Source organism: Mandrillus leucophaeus, unplaced genomic scaffold, assembly GCF_000951045.1.
Source record: "Mandrillus leucophaeus isolate KB7577 unplaced genomic scaffold, Mleu.le_1.0 Scaffold43, whole genome shotgun sequence".
In the NCBI taxonomy this organism is placed as follows: domain Eukaryota; kingdom Metazoa; phylum Chordata; class Mammalia; order Primates; family Cercopithecidae; genus Mandrillus; species Mandrillus leucophaeus.
In genome coordinates, this window is record NW_012104587.1 from 3,466,245 (window position 1) to 3,486,121 (window position 19,877).

General features: G+C 55.8%; 1 protein-coding gene across 2 annotated transcripts; it reads left to right on the forward strand.

Moving 5' to 3' along the window:
* The first annotated feature begins 2,422 nt into the window (after window positions 1-2,422).
* Window positions 2,423-18,162, forward strand: SLC22A11 (solute carrier family 22 (organic anion/urate transporter), member 11). 2 transcript variants are annotated; one of them, XM_011993497.1, is made up of 10 exons: window positions 2,423-3,198; window positions 5,915-6,018; window positions 8,726-8,880; window positions 8,989-9,157; window positions 10,972-11,092; window positions 11,883-11,998; window positions 14,247-14,461; window positions 15,306-15,414; window positions 16,291-16,497; window positions 17,625-18,162. In XM_011993497.1, the coding sequence occupies exons 1-10, from the start codon at window positions 2,806-2,808 to the stop codon at window positions 17,686-17,688; spliced, it is 1,653 nt and encodes a 550-aa protein (XP_011848887.1). In that variant the 5' UTR covers window positions 2,423-2,805; the 3' UTR covers window positions 17,689-18,162. The 2 variants fall into 2 exon arrangements, with proteins under 2 accessions (XP_011848887.1, XP_011848888.1); XM_011993498.1 differs by lacking the exons at window positions 14,247-14,461; window positions 15,306-15,414 and having other exon boundaries at window positions 17,625-18,160.
* The last annotated feature ends 1,715 nt before the right edge of the window (window positions 18,163-19,877 follow it).

Consider the following 19,877-nt stretch of genomic DNA (forward strand, 5'->3'; position numbering starts at 1 on the left):
GTGGTGATGGTGGTGGTGATTGTGGTGATGGTGATGGTGGTGATGGTGGTAGTGATTGTTGTGATGGTGATTATGGTGGCTAGTATTTATTGTCAGGCCCATTAATTATCTCATTTAATCTTACTACCTTAAGTGGAAGGCCCTATCTTACAGACGGAGATACTGAAGTTCACAGCAGGGAAGGCAACCGCCTAAGGTCATTTGGGGGCCATGCTGGTCTTTGATGGGAAACCTGGGCTAGGAAGGTCAACTCCACAGCAACTCTAGTTCTGTGAATAACAGGGGTTTACGTTACACAAATTAATTTAATGAGGCACCCCAGAGGGCTTGACGACTATAATCGGGGGCTGCCTGCCTTCCTCCCCAAGCCCTTCTCTCCCCACCCCTGCCTGAGGACCCTTGAGGGATGGGCACCTGGGCAAGATGTGCCTAGTTTGGGAAAGGCTACAGTCCCAGGTGTGACCGCCAGGTGGCAGAGCAGCTGCACCAAGCCCTGCCCCCAGCAGCCCCAGAAAAACAGAAAATAGAAATGAAAAATTCCTTGGCCTGGAAGCGGAAAGTCAGTTGGAGATTCCGGGAGCCTTCTGGCAGGTCCAGGAGGTTTGACCTTCTGCTGTAAGCAAAGCCTAGGGGTGTCCATGACAGGCAAAGGGCAGGGAAGAAGAAAAAACGTGAAAGCATATGGACGGAGGAAGGAGAAAGAATCGAAGGGCTTCCTGGACACCTTGGATTCCGGCAGCCACCTCCAGCCCAGAGATTTTCAAAGCAAGGCCCGGGCCCGGTGTGGTGCAATCAGTTGGGGACTTACTTTAAAACGTGCACTCCTGGGCCCAGCCCACCCTGCAGCAGACGCTCAAGAAACTGCATTCTAGCCAGCACCCCAGTGGCTTCTGGCACATGCTGAGGTTTGCAAACACCAACACAGAAACACACTTCACTCTGCAGGCGAGAAGCCAGGAGCCAGAGAGAGGAGGCCACCACGGAAGGCCACGTCTCAGGGCCAGGCCTACCCCCAACAGCACGGTGCTTGCTCAAAACAGGAATAGGGTGCAATTCTTTGCACGTTAGATTAGGCCTTTGGGTTATTTTGGACGGGGGCTCTGTCCAAGGAGTCCCTCTCCTGCGGCCTCCCGGGCTTTAATTTGGGTTGGTTCTCCACCTCCCCCAGTCCCTCTCTGCGATTTTAAAATTCGTAACGATTTTCTGCCTGGAGAGGCCGAAGACGGAAGGGGCCCCAGCTTTGAAGCCCAGGCCTAGAATCCGGCTCCCCAGCTTCCTGGCCAGCCTCCATCCTGGCCGAGTTCCCCAAGCCCTCCAGGGAGGTTCTCAGAGGTTCAGGGTCCAGACACCCATCCACACCTCACCCACACTTCCAGCACTTCTCGGCCTTCTTTCCGGAACTGACTCAGCCGCTTCCCTCTCGCGCTCTGGGAAGTGACTTCGGGCTGACCCTCATTCTGACCCAAATCCTGAATTCTAGCTTTTGGCCAGGATTTGGTCCGTGACAGGCTGGAGACCACACAGCAGCTGCCCAGGGGCAGCGGAGAAAGCTCAGGCTGTGGCGTCTGGCTCTGATCTGGACTGTGGCAAGTGACCTTGGGCGAGCTGCCTTGTCCTCTCTGAGCCTCGGTTTCCTTGTTTAAGGGAATTTACCTTGTTTCTCTGCTGGGCTGCCACAAGGAGTGAAGGAAGGGGTGCAGGCAGTGAGGTCAGCCCAGAGCTCAGCACACTAAGAGGCACCACCCAGATGGCCATGGGGGAGGGCTGGCTTCACTCTACCTCGCGCAGAGCCTGGAAACGGGGCTGGCCTCAGAGGCTGGGTCACAGCGTCGTGATTCTGCTCACTTCCCCAACTGCTCGCCTGCTCAGCTGCGGGCCCACGAGGGGCTTCAAAGAGAAGCCAGGAAATGGTAGCCATGGTTTCCACTGGGGGAGCTTACTGTCTAATAAAGGCAACCTAAAACCTCGGAATAGAAGCTTCCCGAAATAGTGAGTCTGCAAGCTGGTCTCCCCGGCACTGCCTGGTAGGAGGTTCACATCAGGAAAGAAAAGAGCACAGACTTGGGCCCTCCTGCCAGCTCATGCCCACCCCACGTCCTCTCCCACGCCCACCTGCACCATCTCCCCAGCTAGGGAAGGCCCTTCCCAGGCCGCACATCTGGCTTCAGAGCCTTGAACAATTGCCAGGAGGGATGAAGTTTAGGCTGACCGTTTTCTGATTTAAAGGGCCTCACGTAGAAGGTTCTAAAGATTTAAGAATGAGATTAACTGGCCAGCGGGGAGTGGCTGAGGCCTCAGGTCCTGAGACATGAACTGCCTTCCTCACTCAGAAGCCCACGCTGAGATTAAACTTTAACCAACTCAGTGAGGCAACAGCCCAGTTGATATTTCTTCCAAACTGTAATTCAGTAACATCAAAGCACCCTGTCTTTTTTTAATAGAATCTGCCTGACTTTCACTTTTGGTGCTGGAGAACTCAGAAGGTGGCTCAGCCCTCTGGTCCACACTTGGTGGGCAGCTCGGATGCCCCAGGCAGCCCGAGTAGAGTGAGCTTAGTCCCGTTACCCCCTCCGCAGAGCGCTGGGGCATCCGTAGTCACTCCTGGAAACAAGAGAAGGAGGAATTTCCCGGAGGCATCATAGGGCTTCCTGGGACCGACTCAACTGGTTATTGGACAGTGCTCCACCCTCAACCCAGCCGAGGGGTAGGAGGGCAGAAGGTCCTGGTGGCCCTGGATCTTGTGGCTGTAACCAGTTCCAAACAGCAGTTAGGTCAGCTGTCCGCTCAGCTGAGGCAGCTCCGTTCATGGCATTCTCAAAGCTCTTGGAGCAAGCCGGAGGCATGGGCCTCTTCCAGACCCTGCAGGTCCTCACTTTCATCCTCCCCTGCCTCGTGATACCTTCCCAGATGCTCCTGGAGAACTTCTCAGCCGCTGTCCCAGGCCACCGATGCTGGACACACATGCTGGACAACGGCTCTGCGGTTCCCGCAAACATGACTCTCAAGGCCCTTCTGACCATCTCCATCCCGCCAGGCCCCAACTGGGAGCCCCACCAATGCCGCCGCTTCCGCCAGCCACAGTGGCAGCTCTTGGACCCCAATGCCACGGCCACCAGCTGGAGTGAGGCCGACACGGAGCCGTGTGTGGACGGCTGGGTCTATGACCGCAGCGTCTTCACTTCCACCATCGTGGCCAAGGTAGGGCCTCCCCCAGAGCCACTCGAGTGGAGGTCAGAGTCATGGATCAGGTTGGTTGGACTCCAAGGTCCAGTCCTGGGAGGGACCCGCCTCCTCAGGCCCTGCTCACTCTCGAGCCTCTCAGCCCCTCGTCAGCCACACACAGGGGAGTGGGCGGCAGGGATCAGTCTACAGATGGGGCCAGCCCAGGCTCCTGGAAGTGCGGGGTCACCTGGACGGGCACCTCTGAATGCTGGCACCTGGACATTCGCCAGCCTCGTCTGGTCCCGGCCCTGGTGACCCATCAGCCATGGCCCCAGGCAACTCAGCTGCAGGGGAAGTCAGGGGTAAGGGGGGATCTGGCTGAACTGACCCAACAGGCTTCTTGCTGAGACAGGCCAGGGTGACCAGACATCACCCTAGAGGTGGGTGGAGGATGAGGAACCTGATCGGATATCGAGGCTGGAGTCAGAGGGGATTCTTGCTAAACTGATTCAGCAGGGTCCTTTGCTAAAACTGGATTTTATGAGGAAGCGCCCAGATGGGCCCAGGAGAAGGTTCAGGAACCTGACTAAAGTTTAGCCAAGCAAAGACTTCTGGTCACCCCACGCCCATTTCCTGATTGGTGATAATGGGCCAGATTCGGATCAGGGCTCCGGTTCCAAGATGAGCAAGGAGCCTTCAAGAAGCATCCTTTCCACTGGTGACTTCACTCAGTTGACATTTAAACCCCTCCTAGCAGCAAAGCCAGCCCTCGCCCTGCATCTGCGAAGTGGTAAACACATTTCCAAGGCGTCTCTGCTGCCACAACCTCGCCACAGTCTTGTGGGATGGATCCTATGACAGTCCCCATTTAATGACAGAGGAAAGGAAAACACAGAGAGGTTAAGGGGCTGTCCCAGGCTTCACAACTACAGTGTTCTGGAGCCTGATTCAATCCCGGCAGTCTGCATGGGGGACAAAAGCAAGGTTGCGAGGGGCGAGGAGGGGCAGCCTCCTTCAGGGAGATGATTGGGGGTTGCCTCTCCAAAGAGGCAACATTGACACTGAGATTTGGATGGTGAGGGGAGGAATCAGTGAAGGTCAGGAGCCCCACAGAGCAAAGGTCATGTCTAGAAGCATGTCTGGGATTTGAAGGAGCTGAACAAGGCCCAGTGCATCTGGGCACAGGTGCTGAGGGGCCAGAAGCAGGTGCGGGGGCATGCTCTGGAAGTGAGATTTTCTTTCTTTTTTTTTTTTTTTCTGAGGCAGAGTCTCACTCTGTCACCCAAGCTGGAGTGCAGTGGCGCAAACATGACTGACTGCAGCCTCTAACTCCCAGCCTCCAATGATCCTCATGGCTTGGCCTCCCCAGTAGCTAGGACTATAGGTGCATACTACTATGCCCAGCTAATTTTTTTTTTTTTTTTTTACACTGAATCTTGTTCTATTGTCCAGGCTGGAGTGCACTGTGGTGCAATCTCAGCTCACTGCAACCTCCGCCTCCCGGGTCCAAGCGATTCTCCAGCCTCAGCCTCCCGAGTAGCTGGGATTACAGGCATGCACTACCACTCCCGGCTAATTTTTGTATTTTTAGTAGAGAAGGGGTTTCACTGTGTTGGTCAGGCTTGTCCTGAACTCCTGACCTCTGGTGATCCACCCACCTCGGCCTCTCAAAGTGCTGGGATTACAGGCATGAGCCACCACGCCTGGCGTAATTTTTAAAATTTTTAGTAGATACGAGGTCTGACTACATGGCCCAGACTGGTCTCGAATTCCTGAGCTGAAAGGATCCTCCAGCATTCCAAAGTGCTGGGATTACAGGCATGAGCCACTGTGCCTGGAATTTTCTTTTAAATGCAAAGAACCTCATCATCATCATCCTCATTGGAGGGTTTGGAGCATGGAAGTGATTTGGTCTGACTTGCATTTTCAAGAGGTCACTTTGCATGGTGGACAAGCTCTGTGAGGGCATGGGGGACCCGCTGGAGGCTACTGCAGCTGCCCAGGTGGGAGGGGAAAGAGAGAGGTGGGGGAGCTGTCGGGCCTCAGTGGAGGACGGGCTTGGGGACCGGTGTGGGGTGTTCAGGCAAAGGATGACGGGCCCTGGGCTGGAGCCACTGTAAAAATCCCAGCCAACTGTGCCAAGCTCTCTCTAGTCACCCTCACTGCTGATGAGAGGACCAGGTCATGGCTCCGTCTCTAGAGGAGACGATAGCCCAGCGGAGGCAGTGGCTCTGCCACATCCACCTGGCCAGCACTCAGTACAGGTGGAAGCCAAACCTGTCATGTCACCCCTGCCAGCCATTCCCTGCCCCTGCCTCCCACTGCCCACATTGCCTGCCACCTCACTGCCCACCCCTGCCAGGTACTGCCAGACACAGCCACACATTGCCTGCCACACTTCTTTTTACCCAGAAATTGTTCATTTTCATACCACTTCTGCCCCTTCAAGGCCCGGCTGCCCATTAGAGTCTGTCCTCTGCGTGAGGGGCCACCGGGCCCCGTGGAGAGGCCTCCACACGGCTGGTGGACACAGAGCCAGGCCGCACTCTGTCCTGCAGCTGGGCTTCCCGTGGGGGTTGTAGCCCCATGGTCAGCAGGTCCCTTCTACCTCTGTGACCTGGCACTGGGAGTCCAGGGACCCTAGTGTGGGTGGCTAGCCCCAAGGGCTCAGGCTGGCCAGGTGTCCCTCGGCCACACCCAGCCCCACGATTCCACACCCCCCGAGCTGAGCCACTGCACCCTCCTCTTGCAGTGGGACCTGGTGTGCAGCTCCCAGGGCTTGAAGCCCCTGAGCCAGTCCATCTTCATGTCTGGAATCCTGGTGGGCTCCTTTATCTGGGGCCTCGTCTCCTATCGGTGAGTGCCTCCGCTCCTCCCAGCTCCCAGCTCCCTCAAAACAGAGTTGAAGACTATGGGGCAGAAGGTTCAGAAATGTCAGGCGAGCACCCCATCCCCCCCTCCATCTCCCTCCTGCCTCCTCTGTTTCTTTCCTCCCCTGGCCATCCCCACCAACCCACAGACTGGACCTCAGCAAGTCGCCCCAGACCCTGGCCTGGTTCCCCTCACAGGGAGGTCACCCCAGACCATCTCCCACTGCCCCCATTCCCTCTTCCATACTCCAGCCAGATGGTCATAGGCCTCCTCCATGTAGCCGTGCTTGGACCCTGTGCCTCAGAGCTGTCCTGGCTCCCCATCCTCCTCTCCTCTGTCCTTTGTCCCCCAGTCTCAAAGCCTTTCCAGAAGCCTCACGTGGGCCAAACACTGGCCAGGTGCAAGGGACACCCCCAGCAGAGATGGGGGAAGGGGCGGTAGGGAGGCTGGGAGACAAGTGCCTGCTCTTCCCCAGCTTGGAGCCAAGCAGGGCTCAGGACACAGGTGAGTAAGTTAGGCCACCTTGGAACGTGGGGGGCTAGGGAACAGGGCACAGGTGATGGGCACGCCGGGGCCGGCCGGCAGGACTGGATATGTCTCACACCAGGTGACACTGAACCCAGGCCTGCTGGCGGGAAGAAGCGTTCTCTGTGACATACTTTCTTCTCTTGGCTTCCAGAACATCCTCACTGCTGGTTTTCCTTCCACCTCCCAGGAAGCTGTTCCCCTTCCCCCTCTTCCTGCTCCCCCTCCTCCTGCTCCCCCTCCTCCCTCTCTTCCTGTTTTGGGAGCTGAGCTGCTGATTCCTCGCCACCCCGCTCACTCCCCCGGCAGCCTCCATCAGAGGACACGGACCCCCGACCCATGGGCCCCTCTGCACCTGCGCTGTCCCCGGCCTCCCTTCCTCACCCCACACTCGCCTGGCTCTTCCTCCAGGACACACTCAGCCCAAGCCCCTCCCTGCCACAGCATCCCCTTGCCTGAGCCACCATCTCCTCCCACCAGGCAGGCTGCAACCCCTCGCAGGTGTCCTCTACAGTGGCCGTCCACGCTGCCACAGCACTGAGTGACTTTGCAAAATCTTGGAGGTTGATCTGGTCAATAAAAGCTGGCCGGAAGCCCTCCAAGGGCCCCACTGCACTGAGGACAGTCCCTTTCTGCCCACCCCCTGCCCTGCACTGGGCTTCCTCCCACCCCCAGCTCCACCAGCCTCCTCCTGGAGCTCCCTGCACCCCTGCAGAGCGCCTCAGTGACTGTGCTTCACCCAGAAGCTCCTGCCCATGCTGCCTGGTGCCCACACACAGGCCACAGCTCAATGCTCTTCCTTGGGGAGGCCCTCGCAGGCCACGGAGCCAGAGACTCCTGCCCAGCCCCAGGCATGACTATCCCAGCCCCTCCTTGCTTCCCTCATCACTGTGCCTGGCTCTGACCATGACTGACTGGCTTAAGTCTTGTTTATTGTCCATGTCCCCACAAGCACACAGGAACCCAGGGACTGTGCCCCAGAGCCCAGCTCAGCACCGTGGCAGACATGCAGTCATTATTTTAGGAATGGAGGACTGCCTTCCCGCTCCCTCCTGCCACCACCCTACTGGCTCTGGGGTCTGACTACCTGGGTCTGAATCCCAGTCTTACCACACCCAGTCTTGTTCTACAAGGTAGATCTCTTCCCTTCTCTGGGCCTCAGTTTCCCCCCAGCAGTGGGGCCTCGCACCTGCCCGCGCGGTTGTCGTGAGGATGAAGCGAGTGTCCTTGCTCCTGGATGCTGCTCAGACAGGCATGGCCAAGGTCCACCTCGCATCTCCGTTCTGAGCAGCACGGGCTTGAGTGGCACTAAATGCAGTCTCCGGTTCAGGCTCAGCCAGCCTGGAGGCCACTGCGGCCCAGGACACTTGGGCAGGGCCGAGGGCTCTGCATCGCCCCGTGAGCACCCCTTTCACAGCACACAGATGAGAGCAGTGCCTTGCAAAGTCTCAGCCTCTTCACTCCCCAGCCCCTTGCCCAGTGTCTTGATTCTCATAGCAGCCCTGTGAGGCATGTCCTTATGGATGCCCTTGTGTTACAGATGGGGAAACTGAGGCTCAGAGATGTTGAGTCACATGCTCAGGGTCACCCAGGAAGGACAGAGCTGGGCTCAAACCCAGGCATCTGATGCCCAAACCTGTGTTCTTTTTTATTCATTTATTAGAGACAGAGGCTCACTCTGTTGTCCAGCCTGCAGTGCAGAGGTATGATGATAGCTCACTGCAGCCTTGAACTCCTGGGCTCAAGCCATCCTCCCTCCTCAGCCTCCCAAGTAGCTGGGACCACAGACGCCTGGCTAATTTTTTAAATTTATTTAGTAGAGACTGAGGTCTCACTATGTTGCCCAGGCTGGTCCTGAACTCCTGGCCTAAAGTGATCCTCCAGCCTCAGTCTCCCAAAGTGCTGGGATTACAGGCATGAACCACCGTGCCCGGCCCCAAACCCCATGTTCTTAAACATTGAGACCGAACTGCACCCTCCCGTGGCAAGGTACTGCCACTTTTATAACAAAAACACTCTGAGTGTACCCCTAAAAGTTCCAAGAAAGATGAGCCTCCTGCAGGAGATCCCCTGGCGTTGTTGAACTCCTAGAAGGCAAGTGCCTGCCCACATATCCACGTCCTCAGGGGCCCCTCTCCAGGCCCCGTGTGCTTCTCTCCTTTGACAGGTTTGGGCGGAAGCCGATGCTGAGCTGGTGCTGCCTGCAGTTGGCCGTGGCAGGCACCAGCACCATCTTTGCCCCAACACTTGTCATCTACTGCGGCCTGCGGTTCGTGGCCGCTTTTGGGATGGCCGGCATCCTTCTGAGTTCACTAACACTGAGTGAGTGCCCAGCTCAGCGTGCTGCTGCCATGGGGGCGGGGGTGGCAGGAGAGCATGGGGCTCAGGCTGCCGCATGAGGCCTCACCTGCACGTGTCTGCATCCTGCAGTGGTGGAGTGGACCATGACCAGCAGGAGGGCGGCCACCATGACGGTGGTGGGATGTGCCTTCAGCGCAGGCCAGGCGGCACTGGGTGGCCTGGCCTTTGCCCTGCGGGACTGGAGGACCCTCCAGCTGGCAGCATCAGTGCCCTTTTTTGCCATCTCCCTGATATCCTGGTCAGTATGATGTGGGACCTTTTCCTTAGGAGACCCAGGGTGGGAGGGCGTCCCTTCACTTTCACTTCTCTGGCTGGCAGGAGGTCCAGAGCCATGAGTGCCACAGAAGGGCCATGGCATGAGCAGGGCCCTCGCTGGGGAGGGACGCTGGAGATTGGCAGTCCTAGGCTGAGCGTTGCAGCCCAAGGTCTGTGGCTCCCATCCAGCCCAGACAGGCCAAGATGGGCTGGCACAGCATTGGTTCAAATGGTGATCTAAAAAATATATTTGTAACTAGTTGCTAACATTTAAAAATCAGAAGATTTTTAAAACAAACAAAAGCAGTATTTTTACCTTCTTTGAAAAAACTGGAAGATCCAGGGGCACTGGGCCGAAGTTCGGGCACAGTGGAAGCAGCCGCTCTCCCAGTCCCCCAGGCCCCACCGCCACCGTCCCCTGGGCTGAGGCTGTGGGCATCGTCCTTCCCCAACGCTTGCACCAGCCCCCACCCATCAGCTTCACTCCTTCACATACAGTGCGGATCAACATTGGATATGAAAATAGATCGTTGTCACTACAGTTTTAGGGGCTGCAAAAATCCGTGAGGTCTGGAAATTCCTCCTTGGATTGGCACTGAGGAAGGAGACAGATAGGTGCAGAGGGTCTTAGGTGCTAGGGACATACAAGTGAACAAAACAGGCAAAAACCAGGGGCCCCATGGAGCTTACGTTTCATACACAGATCAATAAGTGAAGAGGAAGGCCATCCCTTACAATAATTAGGCCATCCCTGCCACACTGATCAGGTGTGTACCAGGTGCTTACTAACATATCTTCTAATAAGGAAGATGATGCCATTACCGCCATTTTCAAATGAAGGACCGAGACCTAGAAAGGTTAGTCACTCACCCAGGGTCACACACAGCCGGTGAATGCCAGAGGCAGGATTTGAACCCAGGCAGGCTAACTCTTCACCACTACGTCAAACTGCCTCCGGAAGTCCTTCTTAGCTTCCCTGCAAACAGGGCTGAGAGCCGGTGGGCTGGGCAGATCCTGTGCCTTCTACCAGCAAAATGCTTCTGGCCCATCTGCCCCTGAGGTTGAGGAGAAACAGACTGGTTTTATAAAATCACCTGGTTCTGCCTGGGAATGTTTTAAACGTGCTTTAAAAACTAAATGAATAAATAAAACAGGCCAGGTGTAGTGGCTCACACCTGTAATCCCAGCACTTTGGAGGCTGAGGCGGGCGGATCACAAGGTCAGGAGATCGAGCCATCCTGGCTAACAGTCTCTACTAAAAATATAAAAAAATTAGCCATGGTGGTGCACGCCTGTAGTCCCAGCTACTTGGGAGGCTGAGGCAGGAGAATCACTTGAACCTGGGAGGCGGAGGTTGCAGTGAGCCGAGATCGCGCCAGTGCACTCCACCCTGGGTGACAGAGCGAGACTCCATTTCAAAAAAAAAAAACAGTACCAAGTGACCTTTCTATCCTAGAAATGGCCCCAGAATCACTGGTGAAGCAGCCAACTCTAGGGACACCCATGCCCAGGCCACCTGTGCCCTGGCTGTGTGCAGGACTCAGGTGGGCAGGCCCCAATAGCCAGGCGAGCCACCTCCATCTGGGCCGGTGGGAAGGTGAGCCGCCAGGCACTGGGACTCAGCTTTATTCTGAAACCATCGGGGACTGCCAGGCTCCTGGCTGGACAGCAGCAGCACAGAAGCATCTGCCTACTCGTCACTCATCTCAGCTGAAGGGTCTATGCCACTGCCCCTTTCCACCCCGCCCCGGGGGAGAGCCCAGCGTGCACCCCAGCTACACACCTGCCTCCTTACAGGTGGCTGCCAGAATCCGCCCGGTGGCTGATTATTAAGGGCAAACCAGACCAAGCGCTTCAGGAGCTCAGAAAGGTGGCCAGGATAAATGGCCACAAGGAGGCCAAGAACTTGACCATAGAGGTGAGATGCTGCTGTCTGTGAGACTTGACCTGGGACAGGACGTGCACTGATGGATCGTCCATGTGGCCTCCAACATCAGCACCACCCACTCCAGCACCACCTCCACCAGCACCACCACCAGCATCTCCACAGACACCACCAACACCTCCATCACCACCTCCACACAGACACCGCCACCACCACTAATCCCAATACCCTCCCCAACAGCACCACCACCGTCCACACTCACCATCACCTTCACCGCCATCACTCCATCACCACCAGCACCACCAATACCATCACTAACCCCACAGCCACCATCTCTGCAAAACATCTCCACCACCGTCACCACCATCGTCACCATCCGTAACAGCACTGTCATTATCAACAGCGCCCACACCGTCACCTCCATCCCCCACCACCTCCACCCGCACGTGGCACACACCCACCTCACGGGGCTTCTCGATGTGTCTGGGGAAACAGAATGTGCTTATTTGAAGGTAGCTGTTTTCAGGAAGCAGGTGCTGCCAGAGATTAGAGTGAAGATGGGGCGGGAGGATCAAGGAAGACTTCCAGAAGGAGGCAAGCTAGAGCTGAGAGGACCAGGGCTGAGTCAAACCTGCAGAAGAGCCAGGGCCTGGAGAGAACTTTTTCTGCTCCATCCCTGCCCCTCCCCTAGAGATCCGGCTTCCAGTGGCTGAGGCGCAGGACAGGCTCCCCGTCACTCTGGCCACTTGGACAGTTCTCTGGCACAAGGGATGGGGCGGGGCCATTGCCCTACCATTCACAGTACCCCCATTCTCCCCGGAAGGTGCTGATGTCCAGCATGGAGGAGGAGGCAGCCGCTGCAAAGGAGCCGCGGTCGGTGCTGGACCTGTTCTGCGTGCCCGTGCTCCGCTGGAGAAGCTGCGCCATGCTGGTGGTGAAGTACGCCGTACTGGCGTCCCTCCCCAAGGCAGGGCTGGGATAGGCAGGAGGCAGGGTGTCTGGGGGAAAAACAGCACCCGCAGGCCTCAAGGGGGTGCATTTCTGTCTGGGACAGGACGCAGGCAGCCCCAGGAGGCAGGAGTCCTGGCAGACCCCAGAGAGGGACTGTGCACTGGTGGGGTCTGGAGGCTGCCATCTGCAGGAAGCTAGAGGGAAAGGCTGGGGGTCCCAAGGTCCCAGGGAGGTCCCAAGACAGAGGCAGAGTCAAGGTCCCTAAAGCCAGGGGACCAGCCGTGGCCGAGGAGTACCACTGTTTGTCAGCATTAGAGACTTACCACTTTCCTAGAGAGTATGGCCATGCTCCTAGAGGGTGAACCCACATTCACTGACCCCTCCACGCAACCTCACTTCACTGATGGGGAACGGGGATCCCAGAGGGGTAAGCAACAAGCCCAAGATGATAGAGCCTGCATTGGAACCCGGCTGCGCTAGCACTTGGCTTACTGGTACTGTCACCGCCAGGGCCCGCACCACCAGACCCTGGCCCACCCTAGGACCCAAGGTCATCTAGGCCCAGGAAAAGGCCCTTAAAACAAATTCAGTTCCGCTGACCGAAAGAGCATGTTAAAAAGCAAGGACCAGTCAGGCGTGGTGCTCAAGCCTGTAATCCCTCACTTTGGGAGGCTGAGGCAGAAGGATCGCTTGAGCCCAGGAGTTCAAGACCAGCCTGGGTAACATAGTGAGACCCTCTTATCTCTACTGAAAATCAAAAAGTGAGGCAGGAGGATCACTGGAGCCCAGGAGACAGAGGCTGCACTGAGCTGAGATTGTGCTACTGCACTGCAGCCTGGACAACAGAGCAAAGAAAAAAACCTTAGGACCAGGTTTGACTGGGACTTTTATCTTGAAATAAAACTAAAGCTTAGGAAAACGTTTCTTTTATGCTATATTTAACCACATGTGGGTTATGATGGCAAATATTTCCTAATCTTAGAACAAAGATAGATCAAATGCCTTTTTAAAAAACTTCCATTTTTTTTCTGATAAATCAGAAGAAGTGCTCTTGCTGCAAACACCCGGGACCTGTTTAAAAAAAAGAAAAGAAAACCTTCCAGGATTCCTCAGGGGCCGGCTCTGCAACCTTTGTTATTCAAATCAGAGGCTTTGAAGCGGGTGACCTTGTGGGTTTTCTTGTCTTGACTTGTTAACCCAGTTGTTATCTGTCCAAGGCTCCAGCGTCGGCCGCTTTTGAGCATCAGCCAAGTGACTCTCACGTCACTCACATAAACTTCATGAAATGCTGCGGCTTGTGCATGAATCGCGATTTTACTCTGCCGTGGTTGGGCTGGTGTTGTCCAATGTTTATTGGGTGATGCAATCAGGTGACCCCTAAGGAGACGGCTGGGAGGAGTGTCTGGGTTGAGCAGGGAGGCGCACAGATTTTAAACTTGGCGGAGAAGAATTTTACCTTGCAGCCACTTGTGGATCCAAATCCAGTCTCCAAACCATGAGAATTTAAATACTGTAAATTCAGCTACTCGTGAGCCGGTGGGTAGGGGAGTGGGCAGAAAGCAGACCCTGAGATGGAGAAGAGAAGGGAAGGGGAGATGCAGCCATAGCCTGGGCCCGGCCCAGCCCCTGGGAGCATGGGAGCTGGGGCCCCTCTAGGTGGTCCCTCTGCCCCCTGAAGCAGTCACAGGCTGCTCACCCCAGAGGAGGGGCAGCACTCCCAGGGGCTGGGGGACAGGCTTTCCATCCTGAATTCGGTCTGGGCAGTGCAGCCCAGGGTCTCCCGAAAGGCCCCGTCCTGCCATGATTCCCATCTTCCAAAACAAAGGAACTGGCACGGTGTGATTGGTTATTGGAATCAAAGTCAGAGAGGGCTAGGCCGGAAGTGAGGGGCAGCTCAGAGAACCCCAAGGGCAGGCTTGGTCCCAGCCTGAAGAGGGCCGAGTCTCCCAGCCAGGGAGCCAGAGAGGCGATGCCCCAGTCTATCACTGCCCCTGACCCAAAGCGCGTATGTGAAGGGATGGGGGCACCACCGTGCCTGCCCTTTCCTGGAAGAGCCTGAGCCTGGGGTTGTGTCCTGAGTTTAACAGGCTTCTGGGACGGCTGGCCGAGACAAGCCCGGGATTGTCCTCCGGGGTAGGCCGTGTCCTTCCAGGCAGCTCCTGGTGGGAGGTGCTGTTGCGGTTGGGGCGCCCTCTCCCCGGCAGGGCCGGGACCTGACTTCCAGCCTTGCCCGCAGCTTCTCTCTAATGATCCCCTACTACGGGCTGGTCTTCGACCTGCAGAGCCTGGGCCGTGACATCTTCCTCCTCCAGGCCCTCTTCGGGGCTGTGGACTTCCTGGGCCGGGCCACCACTGCCCTCTTGCTCAGTTTCCTTGGCCGCCGCACCATCCAGGCAGGTTCCCAGGTCATGGCTGGCCTCGCCATTCTGGCCAACATGCTGGTGCCGCAAGGTGAGGTGGGAGGCCTGGGTGGTGGGACAGGGCCCTGCTTCCCCGCCCACCCTACTGCTCTCAGCGTGGGGCCACATCCCCTCCCTGGCCCCGGGAGCTGCCTCCCTGTCTTCTTTCTGAATGAGGGAGGCTGCGAGGACCTGGAATCCCTCTCCATGTCTCCTTTTATTGCTCAGGGTGGGAGACTGGGGGAAAAAGACAGGGCCACACGTCCTGTGGTGGCAGCAGAGCTGGAAGGAAGGCAGGAGGGTGCCTTGCGGCTGGCAGGGGAAGGCCTGAGTGAGGACGGAGGCGGCCGGGGCCCTGCAGGCTGCAGCGAGAGCCCAAGTTCTGAGCAGCTGCAAGGAAACTGGCAACGGCGAGCCCCTCCTCAGGTGCCTGCTCCGAACGACACACTGGGGAGGCCAGGCCTGCAGCCAAAAGGTGGCCCAGACCTCCGCCTCCAGGCAGGGCTTCTGCCTTCCCCACACAGGCAGGCTTGGGGGCAGCAGGGAAGCTGCTATGGGCTGGGCCTGGCGCTCTCTCTTTCACAGCAAGAGGCACCTCGGGACCCTAGGAGCTGCGGGGGGCAGGCTTTGAGTGCAGCCTCCACAGCCGGCCAGGCTCAGCCACCCCAGACCTGGCTGGGTTTCTGCCTGTGCCCCTCGGGCCCACCTGCCGTGATATCACATCCTGTGCTCCGTCCCCCAACCCTAGCCCTGGGCAGCCCCGCACCAAGCCATCAGGGCTGGGGACTTGTAGGGAGCCCAGGGGCCCCTCCGCTCCAGGCTGGCTGGCCACACACTGACTAGCCCCTGGGGACCCTCTGGGGCAAACCCCACTCTCACTCCCTTCCTGTACCCAGATTTGCAGACCCTGCGTGTGGTCTTTGCTGTGCTGGGAAAGGGATGTTTTGGGATAAGCCTAACCTGCCTCTCCATCTACAAGGCTGAACTCTTCCCAACGCCATTGCGGTAAGCTGGGCTGCAGGCCATGCCCCAGGGCCAGCAGAGCCATCCTGGGAGGGCAGTGGGGAGGGTAAACAAGGGCCTGGTAGTCAGGGAAACGCAGCCAGGGCCGCTCAGGGCTCCCCCAGGACAGCTCCTCCCCACAGAGAGTCTCGGCCCAGACGGAAGCACTACAGCAGAGCCCTGGGGACATCTGGGCCTGTGTTTTCACACCGTTTTGAACCACAGAGTCATCTGTCCAGGTGGAATCTTACAAGAACCCTGATAAGGAGACCAAGAGCTGCCCTGGTCGCAGTGGGGACCGTCAACTCATTTCCCACCACTCCTTCCCTGCCCCAAGACAGCCCCAAGTCACCTCCTTGGAGCCCAAGGGCATCACAAAACGCAGATGGAAAACCAGTGGTCTAGAGTCTTGGCCACCCCCACATTTGATATTTGGGTAAACAGGCTCGGGGTGAAGGGCTGACTCAGCAGAAGGGTAGGACTGGACTCCAGTTCTCCAGACTTTTAGCCCAATGTTCTTTCCACCGCTCACTCATTTGTCCATTTTTAAATTTGTTGTTTGGACAAGCATTTATTGGTTTTGTTGATATCATATGGAAAGCCTGAGTTGGGAGCTCAGTGGCCTAGCAGGAGCATGGAGAAGCCCTTAAATTGCCCAAGAGCAGGGAAAATGAGGTGGACCCTATAGATTTCCCCTGAAACACTAGACATGAAAATCTGGGTAGGCTCCATGGAGGAGGTGGTATTAGAGGAGGCCTTGAGGAGAGCAATTCTCTCAGCCCAGCTTTCCTTCCCCTGGCATCCATGGACCCAATCAACCTGTCTTCCTGCCACAGGGCCAGCTATAACAGGGATCTGGGCCCTCCCCTTCACCCACAGGATGACAGCAGATGGCATTCTGCATTCGGTGGGCCGACTGGGGGCTATGATGGGTCCCCTGATCCTGATGAGCCGCCAAGCCCTGCCCCTGCTGCCTCCTCTCCTCTATGGCATTATCTCCATTGCTTCCAGCCTGGTTGTGCTGTTCTTCCTCCCGGAGACCCAGGGACTTCCGCTCCCTGACACTATCCAGGACCTGGAGAGCCAGTGAGTGACCTGTGACCCCTGGGCGTAGGGCTGGGCTTCCTCCTGGGCCAAGATGGAGACAGGCCTGGGCCGCCCAGGGCAAAGGCTCAAGAGTATCAAGGCCTGTGTTTCTGAAACCATTTAATCTTTCCAACAATCCTGCCAGAAAGGTACAATTACTATCCCCGTACTATTACTACAGTCAGAGAGAAAAGTGACTTATCCAAAGTCTCATGGGTAGTAGGTGATCATACCTCATGCAGGAAAATGTAACGGTTGAAAGCCCAGGCTTGGCAGCCAGATTGCCTGGGCCCACGTTCCCCACCTGCCTGGGCAAGTGACTTAACCTCTCTCAGCAAAACTGACAAAGGAAGATACAGATAGTCTCAAGTGTCCTAGTGAAATTTTCCCACAAAGAATTTCAGGCCCAGACAGATCAACAGGTGAGTTTTTTCAAACCCTCAGAGAACAGATTGCGCCATCTCACATCCGTTCTTTGAGAGGGAGAGATGAGGGAGCACTCCCTAGCTGCATTTTATAGCCAGAACCACTTCTATGGGCTTTAGCCTCCTCCTTTGTAAAATGGTGTTTTTTAAAAAAAAAACCAAACAAACAAAACCCAGCCTGGCTCACAGAGCTGTTTTCTGGTTTAAGGGAATTATTATTTTAAAGTGCCTGGGAAAATGCCAGGCTTGCAGCAAGCGCTCTGGACATGTGGTTGTTGTGACCTGGGTGAGTGTTCATGGGGCCTCAATTCTGCTGGTGACTGAGGTCACAATGATAGTAATAATACTGAGCTCTTATTGTTTTATGTCACCTTATTTAATCAATGCAAAAACCACATGAGGTGCTATTACTGTCCAATTTCTTTGCCAAGGAAACTGAGATGCAGCAGGGTTATATAACTTGCCTAAGGACACCTGTGGAGACCCGGAGAAGATGGGACTTCATTTTTTCTTTAATTTAATTGATTTTTGTTGTGTACCTACTATGTTTCAGGCACTGTCCCACGCTTAGGACACAGAAGGGAGTAAAAGCCTAATACCATAGAGTTTACCCCCCAATAAGACTTGACTGTCGTTCTGCCCCAAGCCCCAAGTGCATACCCACTTCATCACATAGCACTGCTTTTCTTTGGATTATTCTAGGAAATCAACAGCAGCCCAGGGCAATCGGCAAGAGGCCGTCACTGTGGAAAGTACTTCGCTCTAGAAATTGTGCCTGCATGGAGCCCCTTTAGTCAAAGACTCCTGGGAAAGGAGTTGCCTCTTCTCCAATCAGAGGGTGGAGGCGAGCTGGGCGAACTCGAGGGCCTGGCATGGCAGAGGCCAGGCATCCGCAGCTGAGTGGACACCATGGCCATCTGCTGTGGCTGAAGGCAGCTTTCACAGCTCACTCCTCTTCTCCCTGCCCCACCTTACCCCAGCCCTACAGGAGCCTGTGCAGGCGGCTATGCCCAACCAATAACAAGATGGTTCCCCTCCCTTTCCCTGCCAGGCTCATGTCTTTACACCGTCACTCAGCCACGCCAACCAGAGACTGGGTTCCAATCTCACCCCACCACATACAGAGCCCTCATCTGTGAAACGAGAATGATCATGTGACCCACCCCCAGGGCAGGTATCAGGGTGAACTGATCTTAGCACCGGCCAAATAAATGGAACTTGCTGAGAGAGCTGCCAGATACAGGTGTCCAGGTTGCACACTGGCCCAAGGCATGTGGCCAAGGAGGCACGAGGGGTCTGAAACTCAGCCCAGGCTACACTGGCCCCACTACCTACCCTAGCAAAGGCTGTGTCCACTCCAAGAAAAGAGCTGTTTTAATCACTTTTCATTTACCCATTGGTGAGGGAGGGCTTCCAGCCCTGTGGTTACAAAGATGGCCAAACACATCACCGAACACCAGACAGGAGGCTGGCAGCAGGTTACCACACACATGTGCTCAGAGCCCACAAAGATGACACTGCACGCCATGCGGGCCATGCGGGCCACACGGGACAGGGTGCACTGAGAATCTGAGCAAACAGCCAGGGCTGCGGGAAGGCAGTTTTGGAGCGCAGAGGGGGTGGGGCAACTCCTGGCTTCTGCGGGGGGGTGTAATTGAATTGTTCCATCATGCTGCAGGCTGGCGAGAAATGGAACCTTACAAGCGTAGGGATAAGAGGAACCGCCCTTGGTCCCCTCGCTGAGGGTTGTTCGGCCAGGGAGCCTCTTCCACAGGGGTGGAGTGAAAGGGGAGAAGGGGAGCTCACAGGCAGGCCTGCTGAGGCCTCCTGGCTTTGCCAGATGTCAAGGCAGCACATAATACTGAACCTTAACTTTTGGTTTTCAACCAAAGGGCACCCTTTTGCTGTTTGTTTTTCCGGAGGAGACACCTTTTCTAGATTCATGCCAAGACCTCCCTTGTCCAGGCTGTGAAAACTCTGGGATGGTCGAGGCCAACTGCCCATCTCAGAGGCAAGGAAGCAAAAGTGCAGAGTGGTGGAGGGGCCAGCTTGCAGAAACACGGCCGAACCCGGCCCTGATCCTAGCCCAGGGCTCTTTCCAGCATACAAGGCTCCTAGCCCTCGTCTCCACCCCTCCACGCCCCTGATATCTGTGGCCCTGCCACAAAGTTACCCTCATGCCCTTCCCTGGAGATCCCACTCTGGGAAACCTCAATCTCAGGCCCCTCAACTCACCTCTCACACCCCGTGTACACCAGGTCAATCACTCCTGCCCCCTCACAGCTCCCAAATCCACCTACTTCCCCTTCACTCTGGCTACACCCTGGTTCACACCACGGTTGTAGTTCCAAACTGGTCCCTGATGTCCATATCGCACTCGGCACAACGGCCACAATGCTTGTTAAAAATGCAATCCAAACCAAATCCCTCCCTGCCTGCTGAAAGCCCTCCAGTGGCTCACGATAAGGATCACACTTCTTCCCCTGCCTGGTCAGGCCCCTATGGGCCCCCAGCCTTTCCTCACACTTCAGTATATTTTAAAGGATTCAGATCATACAAAGAATGTTCTTGAAACAGCATGGAATTAAATTAGAAATCAATTATGGAAAGAGATATAGAAAACCTCTTCAAACTATACAATACACTTCTAAGTAACCCACGGGTCAAAGAGTGAATCTCAAAGGAAATAAGAAAAGATTTTGAACTGAGTGAAAATTAAAAACTGACGTATCAAAATTTGTGAGATGAAGCTAAAGTAATGATTATGGGGAAACTGATATCATTAAATGCTAACATTGGAAAAGAAGAAAGTTCCAAATCAAATACCTCAGCTTTCACCTGGAAAGTAGAAAAAGAAGAGTTAATTAAAACTATAGTAAACAGAAGAAATAATACACAAGAGAAATCAGAGAATTGAAAAAACAATAAAGAAAATTAGCAAAACCTAGAGGTGGT